General features: G+C 51.9%; 1 protein-coding gene across 1 annotated transcript in view; it reads right to left on the reverse strand.

Annotated features, from left to right (window-relative positions):
- TIAL1 (TIA1 cytotoxic granule associated RNA binding protein like 1) overlaps window positions 1-10,187 on the reverse strand; it is a 54,835-nt gene extending 44,648 nt beyond the window's left edge. Inside the window, exon 1 of the mRNA XM_088466458.1 lies at window positions 9,930-10,187. Within this exon, the coding sequence (XP_088322584.1) occupies window positions 9,930-10,138 (209 nt within the window). The 5' untranslated portion in view covers window positions 10,139-10,187. The remainder of the gene's footprint in view (window positions 1-9,929) is intronic.
- Window positions 10,188-18,890: the final 8,703 nt, after the last annotated feature.

Genomic DNA, 18,890 nt, shown 5'->3' on the forward strand with positions numbered 1-18,890 from the left:
TACACACACACACGTAAACACGCAGGCACCTCTATACACACACGTAGACACGCAGGCTCCTCTATATACACACACGTAAACACGCAGGCTCCTCTATATACACACACGTAAACACGCAGGCTCCTCTATATACACACACGTAAACACGCAGGCTCCTCTATATACACACACGTAAACATGCAGGCTCCTCTATATACACACACATGTAGACACGCAGGCTCCTCTATATACACACACATGTAGACACGCAGGCTCCTCTATATACACACACATGTAGACACGCAGGCTCCTCTATATACACACACACGTAGACAAGCAGGCTCCTCTATATACACACACACGTAGACAAGCAGGCTCCTCTATATACACACACGTAAACACGCAGGCTCCTCTATATACACACACACGTAAACACGCAGGCTCCTCTATATATACACACACGTAAACACGCAGGCTCCGCTATATACACACGTAAAGACGCAGGCCCCTCTATATATACACACACGTAAACACGCAGGCTCCTCTATATATACACACGTAAACACGCAGGCTCCTCTATATACACACACATGTAGACACGCAGGCTCCTCTATACATACACACAGACACGCAGGCTCCTCTATACATACACACGTAGACACGCAGGCCCCTCTATATACACACGCGTAAACAGCAGGCCCCTCTATATACACATGCGTAAACACGCAGGCCCCTCTATATATACACACGCGTAAACACGCAGGCTCCTCTATATACACACACGTAGACATGCAGGCTCCTCTATATATACACACACGTAAACACGCAGGCTCCTCTATATACACACACGTAAACACGCAGGCTCCTCTATATACACACATGTAAACACGCAGGCTCCTCTATATACACACACAGGCTCCTCTATATACACACACAAGTAGGCTCCTCTATATACACACACACACGTAGACACGCAGGCTCCTCTATACACACACGTAGACACGCAGGCTCCTCTATACACACACATGTAGACACGCAGGCTCCTCTATATACACACACATGTAGACACGCAGGCTCCTCTATATACACACACATGTAGACACGCAGGCTCCTCTATATACATACACACGTGTAGACACGCAGGATCCTCTATATACACACACACGCTCCTCTATATACACACACGCGTAAACACGCAGGACCCTCTATATACACACACGCGTAAACACGCAGGCCCCTCTATATACACACGCGTAGACAAGCAGGCTCCTCTATATATACACGTAAACACGCAGGCTCCTCTATATACACACACACGTAAACACACAGGCTCCTCTATATACACACACACGTAAACACACAGGCTCCTCTATATACACACACACACACACACACGTGGACACGCAGGCTCCTCTATATACACACGTAAACACGCAAGCTCCTCTATATACACACACGTAAACACGCAGGCTCCTCTATATACACACATGTAAACAAGCAGGCTCCTCTATATACACACACAGGCTCCTCTATATACACACACAAGTAGGCTCCTCTATATACACACACGTGTAGACACGCAGGCTCCTCTATACACACACGTAGACACGCAGGCTCCTCTATACACACACATGTAGACACGCAGGCTCCTCTATATACACACACATGTAGACACGCAGGCTCCTCTATATACACACACATGTAGACACGCAGGCTCCTCTATATACATACACACGTGTAGACACGCAGGATCCTCTATATACACACACACACGCTCCTCTATATACACACACGCGTAAACACGCAGGCCCCTCTATATACACACACGCGTAAACACGCAGGCCCCTCTATATACACACGCGTAGACAAGCAGGCTCCTCTATATATACACGTAAACACGCAGGCTCCTCTATATACACACACACGTAAACACACAGGCTCCTCTATATACACACACACACACGTGGACACGCAGGCTCCTCTATATACACACGTAAACACGCAAGCTCCTCTATAAACACACACGTAGACACGCAGGCTCCTCTATATACACACACGTAAAAACGCAGGCTCCTCTATATACACACACGTAGACACGCAGGCTCCTCTATATACACACACGTAGACACGCAGGCTCCTCTATATACACACACGTAGACACGCAGGCTCCTCTATATACACACACGTAGACACGCAGGCTCCTCTATATACACACACGTAGACACGCAGGCTCCTCTATATACACACACGTAGACTCCTCTATATACACACACGTAGACACGCAGGCTCCTCTATATACACACACGTAGACACGCAGGCTCCTCTATATACACACATGTAGACACGCAGGCTCCTCTATATACACACACGTGTAGACACGCAGGCTCCTCTATAGACACACACACGTGTAGACACACAGGATCCTCAATATACACACACAAGTAGACACACAGGCCCCTCTATATACACACACACACGTAAACACGCAGGCTCCTCTATATACACACAAGTGTAGACACGAAGGATCCTCTATAAACACACACGCATGCCCCTCTATATACACACACACGCAGGCTCCTCTATATACACACATGTAGACACGCAGGCTCCTCTATATACACACATGTAGACACGCAGGCTCCTCTATATACACAGACACGTAAACACGCAGGCTCCTCTATATACACAGACACGTAGACAAGCAGGCTCCTCTATATACACACACGTAAACACGCAGGCTCCTCTATATACACACACGTAAACACGCAGGCTCCTCTATATACACACACGTAGACACGCAGGCTCCTCTATATATACACACACGTAGACAAGCAGGCTCCTCTATATACACACACACGTAGACAAGCAGGCTCCTCTATATACACACACGTAAACACGCAGGCTCCTCTATATACACACACACGTAAACACGCAGGCTCCTCTATATACACACACACGTAAACACGCAGGCTCCTCTATATACACTAGGGATGTGCAGGCTCGGTTCTACTCGGTTCCGTTCGGTTCTTTTTACCGGATCTTATTGGGTTTCAGCTGTCACGAGTTTTGGATAGCCAATAAGATTCGGTAAAAAGAACCGAACGGAACCGAGTAGAACCGAGCCTGCACATCCCTAATATACACACGTAGACACGCAGGCTCCTCTATATACACACATGTAGACACGCAGGCTCCTCTATATATACACACACGTAAACACGCAGGCTCCTCTATATATACACACACGTAAACACGCAGGCCCCTCTATATATACACACACGTAAACATGCAGGCTCCTCTATATATACACACGTAAACACGCAGGCTCCTCTATATACACACACATGTAGACACGCAGGCTCCTCTATACATACACACAGACACGCAGGCTCCTCTATACATACACACGTAGACACGCAGGCCCTTCTATATACACACGCGTAAACACGCAGGCCCCTCTATATACACATGCGTAAACACGCAGGCCCTTCTATATATACACACGCGTAAACACGCAGGCTCCTCTATATACACACACGTAGACATGCAGGCTCCTCTATATATACACACACGTAAACACGCAGGCTCCTCTATATACACACACGTAAACACGCAGGCTCCTCTATATACACACACATGTAAACACGCAGGCTCCTCTATATACACACACAGGCTCCTCTATATACACACACAAGTAGGCTCCTCTATATACACACACACGTAGACACGCAGGCTCCTCTATACACACACGTAGACACGCAGGCTCCTCTATACACACACATGTAGACACGCAGGCTCCTCTATATACACACACATGTAGACACGCAGGCTCCTCTATATACATACACACGTGTAGACACGCAGGATCCTCTATATACACACACACGCTCCTCTATATACACACACGCGTAAACACGCAGGACCCTCTATATACACACACGCGTAAACACGCAGGCCCCTCTATATACACACGCGTAGACAAGCAGGCTCCTCTATATATACACGTAAACACGCAGGCTCCTCTATATACACACACACGTAAACACACAGGCTCCTCTATATACACACACACGTAAACACACAGGCTCCTCTATATACACACACACACACGTGGACACGCAGGCTCCTCTATATACACACGTAAACACGCAAGCTCCTCTATAAACACACACGTAGACACGAAGGCTCCTCTATATACACACACGTAAAAACGCAGGCTCCTCTATATACACACACACGTAGACACGCAGGCTCCTCTATATACACACACGTAGACACGCAGGCTCCTCTATATACACACACGTAGACACGCAGGCTCCTCTATATACACACACGTAGACACGCAGGCTCCTCTATATACACACACGTAGACACGCAGGCTCCTCTATATACACACATGTAGACACGCAGGCTCCTCTATAGACACACACGTGTAGACACGCAGGCTCCTCTATAGACACACACACGTGTAGACACGCAGGATCCTCAATATACACACACAAGTAGACACACAGGCCCCTCTATATACACACACGTAAACACGCAGGCTCCTCTATATACACACAAGTGTAGACACGAAGGATCCTCTATAAACACACACGCATGCCCCTCTATATACACACACACGCAGGCTCCTCTATATACACACATGTAGACACGCAGGCTCCTCTATATACACAGACATGTAGACATGCAGGCTCCTCTATATACACAGACATGTAGACATGCAGGCTCCTCTATATACACAGACATGTAGACATGCAGGCTCCTCTATATACACAGACATGCAGACTCCTCTATATACACAGACATGTAGACTCCTCTATATACACACACGTAGACACGCAGGCTCCTCTATACACACACACGTAGACACGCAGGCCCCTCTATATATACACACGTAAACACGCAGGTTCCTCTATACACACACACACGTGTAGACACGCAGGATCCTCTATAAACACACACGTAGATACGCAGGCCCCTCTGTATACACACGTAAACATGCAGGCTCCTCTATATACACACACACGCAGGCTCCTCTATCTACACAAACATAGACACGCAGGCTCCTCTATATACACACACGTAAACACGCAGGCTCCTCTATATACACACAGACATGTAGACACGCAGGCACCTCTATATATACACACGTAGATACGCAGGCTCCTCTATACACATGCATGTAGATACAGGCACCTCTATATACACAAAGGTAGACACGCAGGCTCCTCTATATACACAAAAGTAGACATGCAGGCACCTCCATATACACACACGTAGACATGCAGGCACCTCCATATACACACACGTAGACACAGGCACCTCTATACACACACGTAGACACAGGCACCTAAACACACACACATGTAGACACAGGCACCTATAAACACACACATGTAGACACAGCAGGCAACTATATACACACAGGCAATTATATATACACACACACCAGTAGACACGCATGCACCTCTATACACACATGTAGACACACAGGCACCTCTATCTACACACGTACACACACAGGCACCTCTATATACACACGCAAGCACCCACGCAAGCACCTATACACACATGTAGAAACGGAGGCACCTATATAGACACGCAGGCACCTATATAGACACGCAGGCACCTATATAGACCCACACATGTAGACACGCAGGCACCTATATATATATATACACACACCTATATACACACACACGTAGACACAGGCACCTATATACACACACACACACGTAGACACAGGCACCTATATACACACACACACACGTAGACACAGGCACCTATATACACACACACACACGTAGACACAGGCACCTATATACACACACACACACGTAGACACAGGCACCTATATACACACACACATAGACACAGGCACCTATATACACACACACGTAGACACAGGCACCTATATACACACACACGTAGACACAGGCACCTATATATACACACACACGTAGACACAGGCACCTATATATACACACACACGTAGACACAGGCACCTATATATACACACATACACACACGTAGACACAGGCACCTATATATACACACCCACACGTAGACACAGGCACCTATATATACACACCCACACGTAGACACAGGCACCTATATACACACACACACACATGTAGACACAGGCACCTATATATACACACACATGTAGACACAGGCACCTATATATATACACACATGTAGACACAGGCACCTATACACACACATGTAGACACAGGCACCTATATATACACACACACACACATGTAGACACAGGCACCTATATATACACACACACATGTAGACACAGGCACCTATATATATATATATATATATACACACACACACGTAGACACAGGCACCTATATATACAAACACACATGTAGACACAGGCACCTATATATACACACACACACACACGTAGACACAGAAACCTATATATACACAGACATGAACACAAACAGGCACCTATATATACACAGACATGAACACAAACAGGCACCTATATATACACACACGAGCACAAACAGGCACCTATATATACACACACACACGTAGACACAGGCACCTATATATACACACACACGTAGACACACAGGCATCTATATACACACACACGTAGACACACAAGCACCTATATACACACACACGTAGACACACAAGCACCTATATACACACACGTAGACACACAAGCACCTATATACACACACACACACGTAGACACACAAGCACCTATATACACACACACACACACGTACCTATATACACACACACGTAGACACACAAGCACCTATATACACACACACATGTAGACACAGGCACCTATGTATACACACACACACATGTAGACACAGGCACCTATATATACACACACACACATGTAGATACAGGCACCTATATATACACACACATAGACACAGGCAACTATATATACACACACATGTAGACACACAAGCACCTATATATACACACACATGTAGACACAGGCACCTATATATACACACACACGTAGACAGGGGCACCTATATATACACACACATGTAGACACAGGCACCTATATACACACACACACGTAGACCCAGGCACCTATATATACACACACACACACACACGTAGACACAGGCACCTATATATACACACACACACACGTAGACACAGGCACCTATATATATATACAAACACACATGTAGACACAGGCACCTATATATACACACACACACACATGTAGACACAGGCACCTATATATACACACACACACACACATGTAGACACAGGCACCTATATATACACACACACATGTAGACACAGGCACCTATATATACACACACACACACATGTAGACACAGGCACCTATATATACACACACGTAGACACAGGCAACTATATATACACACACACACACACGTAGACACACAAGCACCTATATACACACACACACGTAGACACAGGCACCTATATATACACACACACACATGTAGACACAGGCACCTATATACACACACACGTAGACACAGAAACCTATATATACACACACACACGTAGACACAGAAACCTATATATATATACACACACACACGTAGACACAGAAACATATATACACAGACATGAGCACAAACAGGCACCTATATAAACACACACACACATGTAGACACACAGGCACCTATATATACACACACACACACACATGTAGACACACAGGCATCTATATACACACACACACACGTAGACACACAAGCACCTATATACACACACACATAGACACAAACACCTATATATACACACACACGTAGACACAGGCACCTATATATACACACACGTAGACACAGGCACCTATATAAACACACGTAGACACAGGTACCTATATAAACACACACGTAGACACAGGCACCTATATATACACACACGTAGACACAGGCACCTATATAAACACACACACATGTAGACACAGGTACCTATATAAACACACACGTAGACACAGAAACCTATATATACACACATGTAGACACACAAGCACCTATATACACACACATGTAGACACAGGCACCTATATATACACACACACATGTAGACACACAGGCACCTATATATACACACACACGTAGACACACAGGCACCTATATACACACACACACATGTAGACACAGGCACCTATATATACACACACGTAGACACAGGCACGTATATAAACACACATGTAGACACAGGCACCTATATATATATACACATGTAGACACACAAGCACCTATATACACACACACGTAGACACAGGCACCTATATATACACACACACGTAGACACAGGCACCTATATATATACACACACACACACGTAGACACACAGGCACCTATATACACACACACACGTAGACACACAGGCACCTATATACACACACACGCGTAGACACACAGGCACCTATATACACACACACGCGTAGACACACAGGCACCTATATACACACACATGTAGACACAGGCACCTATATATACACACACATGTAGACACAGGCACCTATATATACACACGCACGTAGACACACAGGCACCTATATATACACACGCACGTAGACACAGGCACCTATATACACACACATGTAGACACACAGGCACCTATATACACACACATGTAGACACAGGCACCTATATATACACACACACACATGTAGACACAGGCACCTATATATACACACACATGTAGACACAGGCACCTATATATACACACACATGTAGACACAGGCGCCTATATATACACACACGTAGACACAGGCACCTATATAAACACACACACATGTAGACACAGGCACCTATATATATATACACATGTAGACACACAAGCACCTATATACACACACACACGTAGACACAGGCACCTATATATACACACACATGTAAACACAGGCACCTATATATATACACACACACACACGTAGACACACAGGCACCTATATACACACACACGCGTAGACACACAGGCACCTATATATACACACACATGTAGACAGGCACCTATATATACACACACATGTAGACACACAGGCACCTATATATACACACACATGTAGACACACAGGCACCTATATATACACACGCACGTAGACACACAGGCACCTATATATACACACGCACGTAGACACACAGGCACCTATATATACACACTCACGTAGACACAGGCACCTATATACACACACACGTAGACACACAGGCACCTATATACACACACATGTAGACAGACAGGCACCTATATATACACACATGTAGACAGACAGGCACCTATATACACACACATGTAGACAGACAGGCACCTATATATACACACACATGTAGACACAGGCACCTATATATACACACACATGTAGACACAGGCACCTATATATATACACACGTAGACACACAGGCACCTATATATACACACACACGTAGACACACAGGCACCTATATATACACACACACGTAGACACAGGCACCTATATATACACACACACGTAGACACAGGCACCTATATATATACACACGTAGACACAGGCACCTATATATACACACACACGTAGACACAGGCACCTATATATACACACACACGTAGACACAGGCACCTATATATACACACACACACGTAGACACAGGCACCTATATATACACACACGTAGACACAGGCACCTATATATACACACACACGTAGACACAGGCACCTATATATACACACACACGTAGACACAGGCACCTATATATACACACACACGTAGACACAGGCACCTATATATATACACACATGTAGACACAGGCACCTATATATATACACACATGTAGACACAGGCACCTATATATACACACACATGTAGACACAGGCACCTATATATACACACGTATCTGCCCTAGGCCGGCCCTGTCACACTCCCGTCTCCCCCTGGCAGTTAGAGCCCCTTTCCCGGCAAACAGCTGGTGTCCCTCACTTACAGTGTCCGGGGCTGTCCGTCCTCCTCCATGGCTCCTCCGGGCGGGCTCCCGGCTGTGTCCCGTGGGAAGCGCGGGAGGGGACACGGGGGAGGGGGACTGGGGCTGGGACTCGGCCTCACCGGGGCCTGGAACAAATCTCCGAAACCTCCGTCCGGCTCCGAGAAAGATGGCGGCTGCTGCCAGCGTCCAGTCAGAGAGAAGCCGCTCATTGCGCAGGCGCCGGCTCCCCGCTCGCTCCCGCTTCCGTACAAACGAGCGCGCACCCGACGCAATACGTACAGCCGCACGCGCCCCAGGGTATTCTCACACAGACGTGCGTCACCTCCTCAACGCCGAACAGCGTACACGCCCCCGTGTCTCCTCATACAGCCGTGCGTCGCCCCCCGAGCGCCGTACAGCGTGCGCGCCCCCGGGTCTCCTCATACAGCTGTGTGTCTCACCCCCTCTCTCCTTACAGTGTGCCCCCGGGTCTCCTCATACAGCTGTGTGTCTCACCCCCTCTCTCCTTACAGTGTGCCCCCGGGTCTCCTCATACAGCTGTGTGTCTCACCTCCTCTCTCCTTACAGTGTGTGCCCCCGGGTCTCCTCATACAGCTGTGTGTCTCACCCCCTCTCTCCTTACAGTGTGTGCCCCCGGGTCTCCTCATACAGCTGTGTGTCTCACCTCCTCTCTCCTTACAGTGTGTGCCCCCGGGTCTCCTCATACAGCTGTGTGTCTCACCCCCTCTCTCCTTACAGTGTGCCCCCGGGTCTCCTCATACAGCTGTGTGTCTCACCTCCTCTCTCCTTACAGTGTGTGCCCCCGGGTCTCCTCATACAGCTGTGTGTCTCACCCCCTCTCTCCTTACAGTGTGCCCCCGGGTCTCCTCATACAGCTGTGTGTCTCACCCCCTCTCTCCTTACAGTGTGTGCCCCCGGGTCTCCTCATACAGCTGTGTGTCTCACCCTCTCTCTCCTTACAGTGTGTGCCCCCGGGTCTCCTCATACAGCTGTGTGTCTCACCCCCTCTCTCCTTACAGTGTGTGCCCCCGGGTCTCCTCATACAGCTGTGTGTCTCACCTCCTCTCTCCTTACAGTGTGTGCCCCCGGGTCTCCTCATACAGCTGTGTGTCTCACCCCCTCTCTCCTTACAGTGTGCCCCCGGGTCTCCTCATACAGCTGTGTGTCTCACCCCCTCTCTCCTTACAGTGTGTGCCCCCGGGTCTCCTCATACAGCTGTGTGTCTCACCCCCTCTCTCCTTACAGTGTGTGCCCCCGGGTCTCCTCATACAGCTGTGTGTCTCACCCCCTCTCTCCTTACAGTGTGTGCCCCCGGGTCTCCTCATACAGCTGTGTGTCTCACCCCCTCTCTCCTTACAGTGTGTGCCCCCGGGTCTCCTCATACAGCTGTGTCTCACCCCCTCTCTCCTTACAGTGTGTGCCCCCGGGTCTCCTCATACAGCTGTGTGTCTCACCCTCTCTCTCTCCTTACAGTGTGTGCCCCCGGGTCTCCTCATACAGCTGTGTGTCTCACCCCCTCTCTCCTTACAGTGTGTGCCCCCGGGTCTCCTCATACAGCTGTGTGTCTCACCCTCTCTCTCCTTACAGTGTGTGCCCCCGGGTCTCCTCATACAGCTGTGTGTCTCACCCTCTCTCTCCTTACAGTGTGTGCCCCCGGGTCTCCTCATACAGCTGTGTGTCTCACCCTCTCTCTCCTTACAGTGTGTGCCCCCGGGTCTCCTCATACAGCTCTCATACAGCTGTGTGTCTCCCCGTCTCTCCTACAGCTGTGTGTCCCCTCTCTCTCCTACAGTGTGTGCCCCCGGGTCTCCTCATACAGCTGTGGTGTCTCACCCCTCTCTCCTTACAAGTGTGTGCCCCCGGGTCTCCTCATACAGCTGTGTGTCTCACCCCCTCTCTCCTTACAGTGTGTGCCCCCGGGTCTCCTCATACAGCTGTGTGTCTCACCCCTCTCTCTCCTTACAGTGTGTGCCCCCGGGTCTCCTCATACAGCTGTGTGTCTCACCCTCCTCTCTCCTTACAGTGTGTGCCCCCGGTCTCCTCATACAGCTGTGTGTCTCACCCCCTCTCTCTCCTTACAGTGTGTGCCCCCGGGTCTCCTCATACAGCTGTGTGTCTCACCCCCTCTCTCCTTCAGGGTGCCCCGGTCTCCATACAGCTGTGTTCCCCCGCTCTCCTACGGTGTGCCCCGGTCTCCTCATACAGCTGTGTAGTCTCACCCTCTCTCTCTCCTTACAGTGTGTGCCCCAGGGTCTCCTCATACAGCTGTGTGTCTCACCCCCTCTCTCCTACAGTGGGCTCTACAGCTGTGTCCCCCTCCTCCTACAGTGTGTGCCCCCGGGTCTCCTCATACAGCTGTGTGTCTCACCCCCTCTCTCTCCTTACAGTGTGTGCCCCCGGGTCTCCTCATACAGCTGTGTGTCTCACCCCCTCTCTCCTTACAGTGTGTGCCCCCGGGTCTCCTCATACAGCTGTGTGTCTCACCCCCTCTCTCCTTACAGTGTGTGCCCCCGGGTCTCCTCATACAGCTGTGTCTCACCCCCTCTCTCCTTACAGTGTGTGCCCCCTGGTCTCCTCATACAGCTGTGTGTCTCACCCTCTCTCTCTCCTTACAGTGTGTGCCCCCGGGTCTCCTCATACAGCTGTGTGTCTCACCCTCTCTGTCCTTACAGTGTGTGCCCCCGGGTCTCCTCATACAGCTGTGTGTCTCACCCCTCTCTCCTTACAGTGTGCCCCGGGTCTCCTCATACAGCTGTGTGTCTCACCCCCTCTCTCCTTACAGTGTGTGCCCCCGGGTCTCCTCATACAGCTGTGTCTCACCCCCTCTCTCCTTACAGTGTGTGCCCCCGGGTCTCCTCATACAGCTGTGTGTCTCACCCTCTCTCTCTCCTTACAGTGTGTGCCCCCGGGTCTCCTCATACAGCTGTGTGTCTCACCCCCTCTCTCCTTACAGTGTGTGCCCCCTGGTCTCCTCATACAGCTGTGTGTCTCACCCCCTCTCTCCTTACAGTGTGTGCCCCCGGGTCTCCTCATACAGCTGTGTATCTCACCCTCTCTCTCTCCTTACAGTGTGTGCCCCCGGGTCTCCTCATACAGCTGTGTGTCACCCCCTCTCTCCTTACAGTGTGTGCCCCCGGGTCTCCTCATACAGCTGTGTGTCTCACCCCCTCTCTCCTTACAGTGTGTGCCCCCGGGTCTCCTCATACAGCTGTGTCTCACCCCCTCTCTCCTTACAGTGTGTGCCCCCGGGTCTCCTCATACAGCTGTGTGTCTCACCCCCTCTCTCCTTACAGTGTGTGCTCCCGGGTCTCCTCATACAGCTGTGTGTCTCACCCCCTCTCTCCTTACAGTGTGTGCCCCCGGGTCTCCTCATACAGCTGTGTGTCTCACCCCCTATCTCCTTACAGGGTGTGCCCCCGGGTCTCCTCATACAGCTGTGTGTCTCACCCCCCCTCTCTCTCCTTACAGTGTGTGCCCCCGGGTCTCCTCATACAGCTGTGTGTCTCACCCCCTCTCTCCTTACAGTGTGTGCCCCCGGGTCTCCTCATACAGCTGTGTGTCTCACCCCCTCTCTCCTTACAGTGTGTGCCCCCGGGTCTCCTCATACAGCTGTGTGTCTCACCCCCTATCTCCTTACAGGGTGTGCCCCCGGGTCTCCTCATACAGCTGTGTGTCTCACCCCCTATCTCCTTACAGTGTGTGCCCCCGGGTCTCCTCATACAGCTGTGTGTCTCACCCCCTCTCTCCTTACAGTGTGTGCCCCCGGGTCTCCTCATACAGCTGTGTGTCTCACCCCCTCTCTCCTTACAGTGTGTGCCCCCGGGTCTCCTCATACAGCTGTGTGTCTCACCCCCTATCTCCTTACAGTGTGTGCCCCCGGGTCTCCTCATACAGCTGTGTGTCTCACCCCCTCTCTCCTTACAGTGTGAGCCCCCGGGTCTCCTCATACAGCTGTGTGTCTCACCCTCTCTCGCTCCTTACAGTGTGTGCCCCCGGGTCTCCTCATACAGCTGTGTGTCTCACACCCTCTCTCCTTACAGTGTGTGCCCCCGGGTCTCCTCATACAGCTGTGTGTCTCACCCCATCTCTCCTTACAGTGTGTGCCCCCGGGTCTCCTCATACAGCTGTGTGTCTCACTCTCTCCTTACAGTGTGTGCCCCCGGGTCTCCTCATACAGCTGTGTGTCTCACCCCCTATCTCCTTACAGTGTGTGCCCCCGGGTCTCCTCATACAGCTGTGTGTCTCACCCTCTCTCTCCTTACAGCATGTGCCCCCGGGTCTCCTCATACAGCTGTGTGTCTCACCCTCTCTCTCCTTACAGTGTGTGCCCCCGGGTCTCCTCATACAGCTGTGTGTCTCACCCCCTATCTCCTTACAGTGTGTGCCCCCGGATCTCCTCATACAGCTGTGTCTCACCCCCTCTCTCCTTACAGTGTGTGCCCCCGGGTCTCCTCATACAGCTGTGTGTCTCACCCCCTCTCTCCTTACAGTGTGTGCCCCCGGGTCTCCTCATACAGCTGTGTGTCTCACCCTCTCTCTCCTTACAGTGTGTGCCCCTGGGTCTCCTCATACAGCTGTGTGTCTCACCCCCTCTCTCCTTACAGTGTGTGCCCCCGGGTCTCCTCATACAGCTGTGTGTCTCACCCTCTCTCTCTCCTTACAGTGTGTGCCCCCGGGTCTCCTCATACAGCTGTGTGTCTCACCCCCTCTCTCCTTACAGCGTGTGCCCCCGGGTCTCCTCATACAGCTGTGTGTCTCACCCTCTCTCGCTCCTTACAGTGTGTGCCCCCGGGTCTCCTCATACAGCTGTGTGTCTCACCCCATCTCTCCTTACAGTGTGTGCCCCCGGGTCTCCTCATACAGCTGTGTGTCTCACCCCCTCTCTCCTTACAGTGTGTGCCCCCGGGTCTCCTCATACAGCTGTGTGTCTCCCTCTCTCCTTACAGTGTGTGCTCCCGGGTCTCCTCATACAGCTGTGTGTCTCACCCCCTCTCTCCTTACAGTGTGTGCCCCCGGGTCTCCTCATACAGCTGTGTGTCTCACTCTCTCCTTACAGTGTGTGCCCCCGGGTCTCCTCATACAGCTGTGTGTCTCACCCCCTCTCTCCTTACAGTGTGTGCCCCCGGGTCTCCTCATACAGCTGTGTGTCTCCCTCTCTCCTTACAGTGTGTGCTCCCGGGTCTCCTCATACAGCTGTGTGTCTCACCCCCTCTCTCCTTACAGTGTGTGCCCCCGGGTCTCCTCATACAGCTGTGTGTCTCACCCCATCTCTCCTTACAGTGTGTGCCCCCGGGTCTCCTCATACAGCTGTGTGTCTCACTCTCTCCTTACAGTGTGTGCCCCCGGGTCTCCTCATACAGCTGTGTGTCTCACCCCCTATCTCCTTACAGTGTGTGCCCCCGGGTCTCCTCATACAGCTGTGTGTCTCACCCTCTCTCTCCTTACAGCATGTGCCCCCGGGTCTCCTCATACAGCTGTGTGTCTCACCCTCTCTCTCCTTACAGTGTGTGCCCCCGGGTCTCCTCATACAGCTGTGTGTCTCACCCCCTATCTCCTTACAGTGTGTGCCCCCGGATCTCCTCATACAGCTGTGTCTCACCCCCTCTCTCCTTACAGTGTGTGCCCCCGGGTCTCCTCATACAGCTGTGTGTCTCACCCTCTCTCGCTCCTTACAGTGTGTGCCCCCGGGTCTCCTCATACAGCTGTGTGTCTCACCCCCTCTCTCCTTACAGTGTGTGCCCCCGGGTCTCCTCATACAGCTGTGTGTCTCACCCCCTCTCTCCTTACAGTGTGTGCCCCCGGGTCTCCTCATACAGCTGTGTGTCTCACCCTCTCTCTCTCCTTACAGTGTGTGCCCCCGGGTCTCCTCATACAGCTGTGTGTCTCACCCCCTCTCTCCTTACAGTGTGTGCCCCCGGGTCTCCTCATACAGCTGTGTGTCTCACCCTCTCTCTCCTTACAGTGTGTGCCCCTGGGTCTCCTCATACAGCTGTGTGTCTCACCCCCTCTCTCCTTACAGTGTGTGCCCCCGGGTCTCCTCATACAGCTGTGTGTCTCACCCTCTCTCTCTCCTTACAGTGTGTGCCCCCGGGTCTCCTCATACAGCTGTGTATCTCACCCCCTCTCTCCTTACAGCGTGTGCCCCCGGGTCTCCTCATACAGCTGTGTGTCTCACCCTCTCTCGCTCCTTACAGTGTGTGCCCCCGGGTCTCCTCATACAGCTGTGTGTCTCACCCTCTCTGTCCTTACAGTGTGTGCCCCCGGGTCTCCTCATACAGCTGTGTGTCTCACCCCCTCTCTCCTTACAGTGTGTGCCCCCGGGTCTCCTCATACAGCTGTGTGTCTCACCCCCTCTCTCCTTACAGTGTGTGCCCCCGGGTCTCCTCATACAGCTGTGTCTCACCCCCTCTCTCCTTACAGTGTGTGCCCCCGGGTCTCCTCATACAGCTGTGTGTCTCACCCTCTCTCTCTCCTTACAGTGTGTGCCCCCGGGTCTCCTCATACAGCTGTGTGTCTCACCCCCTCTCTCCTTACAGTGTGTGCCCCCGGGTCTCCTCATACAGCTGTGTGTCTCACCCTCTCTCTCCTTACAGTGTGTGCCCCCGGGTCTCCTCATACAGCTGTGTGTCTCACCCCCTCTCTCCTTACAGTGTGTGCCCCCGGGTCTCCTCATACAGCTGTGTGTCTCACCCTCTCTCTCTCCTTACAGTGTGTGCCCCCTGGTCTCCTCATACAGCTGTGTGTCTCACCCTCTCTCTCTCCTTACAGTGTGTGCCCCCGGGTCTCCTCATACAGCTGTGTGTCTCACCCTCTCTGTCCTTACAGTGTGTGCCCCCGGGTCTCCTCATACAGCTGTGTGTCTCACCCCCTCTCTCCTTACAGTGTGTGCCCCCGGGTCTCCTCATACAGCTGTGTGTCTCACCCCCTCTCTCCTTACAGTGTGTGCCCCCGGGTCTCCTCATACAGCTGTGTCTCACCCCCTCTCTCCTTACAGTGTGTGCCCCCGGGTCTCCTCATACAGCTGTGTGTCTCACCCTCTCTCTCTCCTTACAGTGTGTGCCCCCGGGTCTCCTCATACAGCTGTGTGTCTCACCCCCTCTCTCCTTACAGTGTGTGCCCCCTGGTCTCCTCATACAGCTGTGTGTCTCACCCCCTCTCTCCTTACAGTGTGTGCCCCCGGGTCTCCTCATACAGCTGTGTGTCTCACCCTCTCTCTCCTTACAGTGTGTGCCCCCGGGTCTCCTCATACAGCTGTGTGTCTCACCCCCTCTCTCCTTACAGTGTGTGCCCCCGGGTCTCCTCATACAGCTGTGTGTCTCACCCCCTCTCTCCTTACAGTGTGTGCCCCCTGGTCTCCTCATACAGCTGTGTGTCTCACCCTCTCTCTCTCCTTACAGTGTGTGCCCCCGGGTCTCCTCATACAGCTGTGTGTCTCACCCTCTCTGTCCTTACAGTGTGTGCCCCCGGGTCTCCTCATACAGCTGTGTGTCTCACCCCCTCTCTCCTTACAGTGTGTGCCCCCGGGTCTCCTCATACAGCTGTGTGTCTCACCCCCTCTCTCCTTACAGTGTGTGCCCCCGGGTCTCCTCATACAGCTGTGTCTCACCCCCTCTCTCCTTACAGTGTGTGCCCCCGGGTCTCCTCATACAGCTGTGTGTCTCACCCTCTCTCTCTCCTTACAGTGTGTGCCCCCGGGTCTCCTCATACAGCTGTGTGTCTCACCCCCTCTCTCCTTACAGTGTGTGCCCCCTGGTCTCCTCATACAGCTGTGTGTCTCACCCCCTCTCTCCTTACAGTGTGTGCCCCCGGGTCTCCTCATACAGCTGTGTGTCTCACCCTCTCTCTCCTTACAGTGTGTGCCCCCGGGTCTCCTCATACAGCTGTGTGTCTCACCCCCCCTCTCTCTCCTTACAGTGTGTGCCCCCGGGTCTCCTCATACAGCTGTGTCTCACCCCCTCTCTCCTTACAGTGTGTGCCCCCGGGTCTCCTCATACAGCTGTGTCTCACCCCCTCTCTCCTTACAGTGTGTGCCCCCGGGTCTCCTCATACAGCTGTGTGTCTCACCCCCTCTCTCTCCTTACAGTGTGTGCCCCCGGATCTCCTCATACAGCTGTGTGTCACCCCCTCTCTCCTTACAGTGTGTGCCCCCGGGTCTCCTCATACAGCTGTGTGTCTCACCCTCTCTCTCCTTACAGTGTGTGCCCCCGGATCTCCTCATACAGCTGTGTGTCTCACCCCCTCTCTCCTTACAGTGTATGCCCCCGGGTCTCCTCATACAGCTGTGTGTCTCACCCCCTCTCTCCTTACAGTGTGTGCCCCCGGGTCTCATACAGCTGTGTGTCTCACCCCCTCTCTCTCCTTACAGTGTGTGCCCCCGGATCTCCTCATACAGCTGTGTGTCTCACCCCCTCTCTCTCTCCTTACAGTGTGTGCCCCCGGGTCTCCTCATACAGCTGTGTGTCTCACCCCCTCTCTCCTTACAGTGTGTGCCCCCTGGTCTCCTCATACAGCTGTGTGTCTCACCCCCTCTCTCCTTACAGTGTGTGCCCCCGGGTCTCCTCATACAGCTGTGTAGCTCACCCCCTCTCTCCTTACAGTGTGTGCCCCCGGGTCTCCTCATACAGCTGTGTCTCACCCTCTCTCTCCTTACAGTGTGTGCCCCCAGGTCTCCTCATACAGCTGTGTGTCTCACCCTCTCTCTCTCCTTACAGTGTGTGCCCCCGGGTTTCCTCATACAGCTGTGTGTCTCACCCCCTATCTCCTTACAGTGTGTGCCCCCGGATCTCCTCATACAGCTGTGTGTCTCACCCCCTCTCTCCTTACAGTGTGTGCCCCCGGGTCTCCTCATACAGCTGTGTGTCTCACCCCCTCTCTCCTTACAGTGTGTGCCCCCGGGTCTCCTCATACAGCTGTGTGTCTCACCCTCTCTCTCTCCTTACAGTGTGTGCCCCCGGGTCTCCT

The sequence above is a fragment of the Taudactylus pleione genome, unplaced genomic scaffold (assembly GCF_031769625.1).
Source record: "Taudactylus pleione unplaced genomic scaffold, aTauple2 ptg003137l, whole genome shotgun sequence".
Lineage (NCBI taxonomy): Eukaryota > Metazoa > Chordata > Amphibia > Anura > Myobatrachidae > Taudactylus > Taudactylus pleione.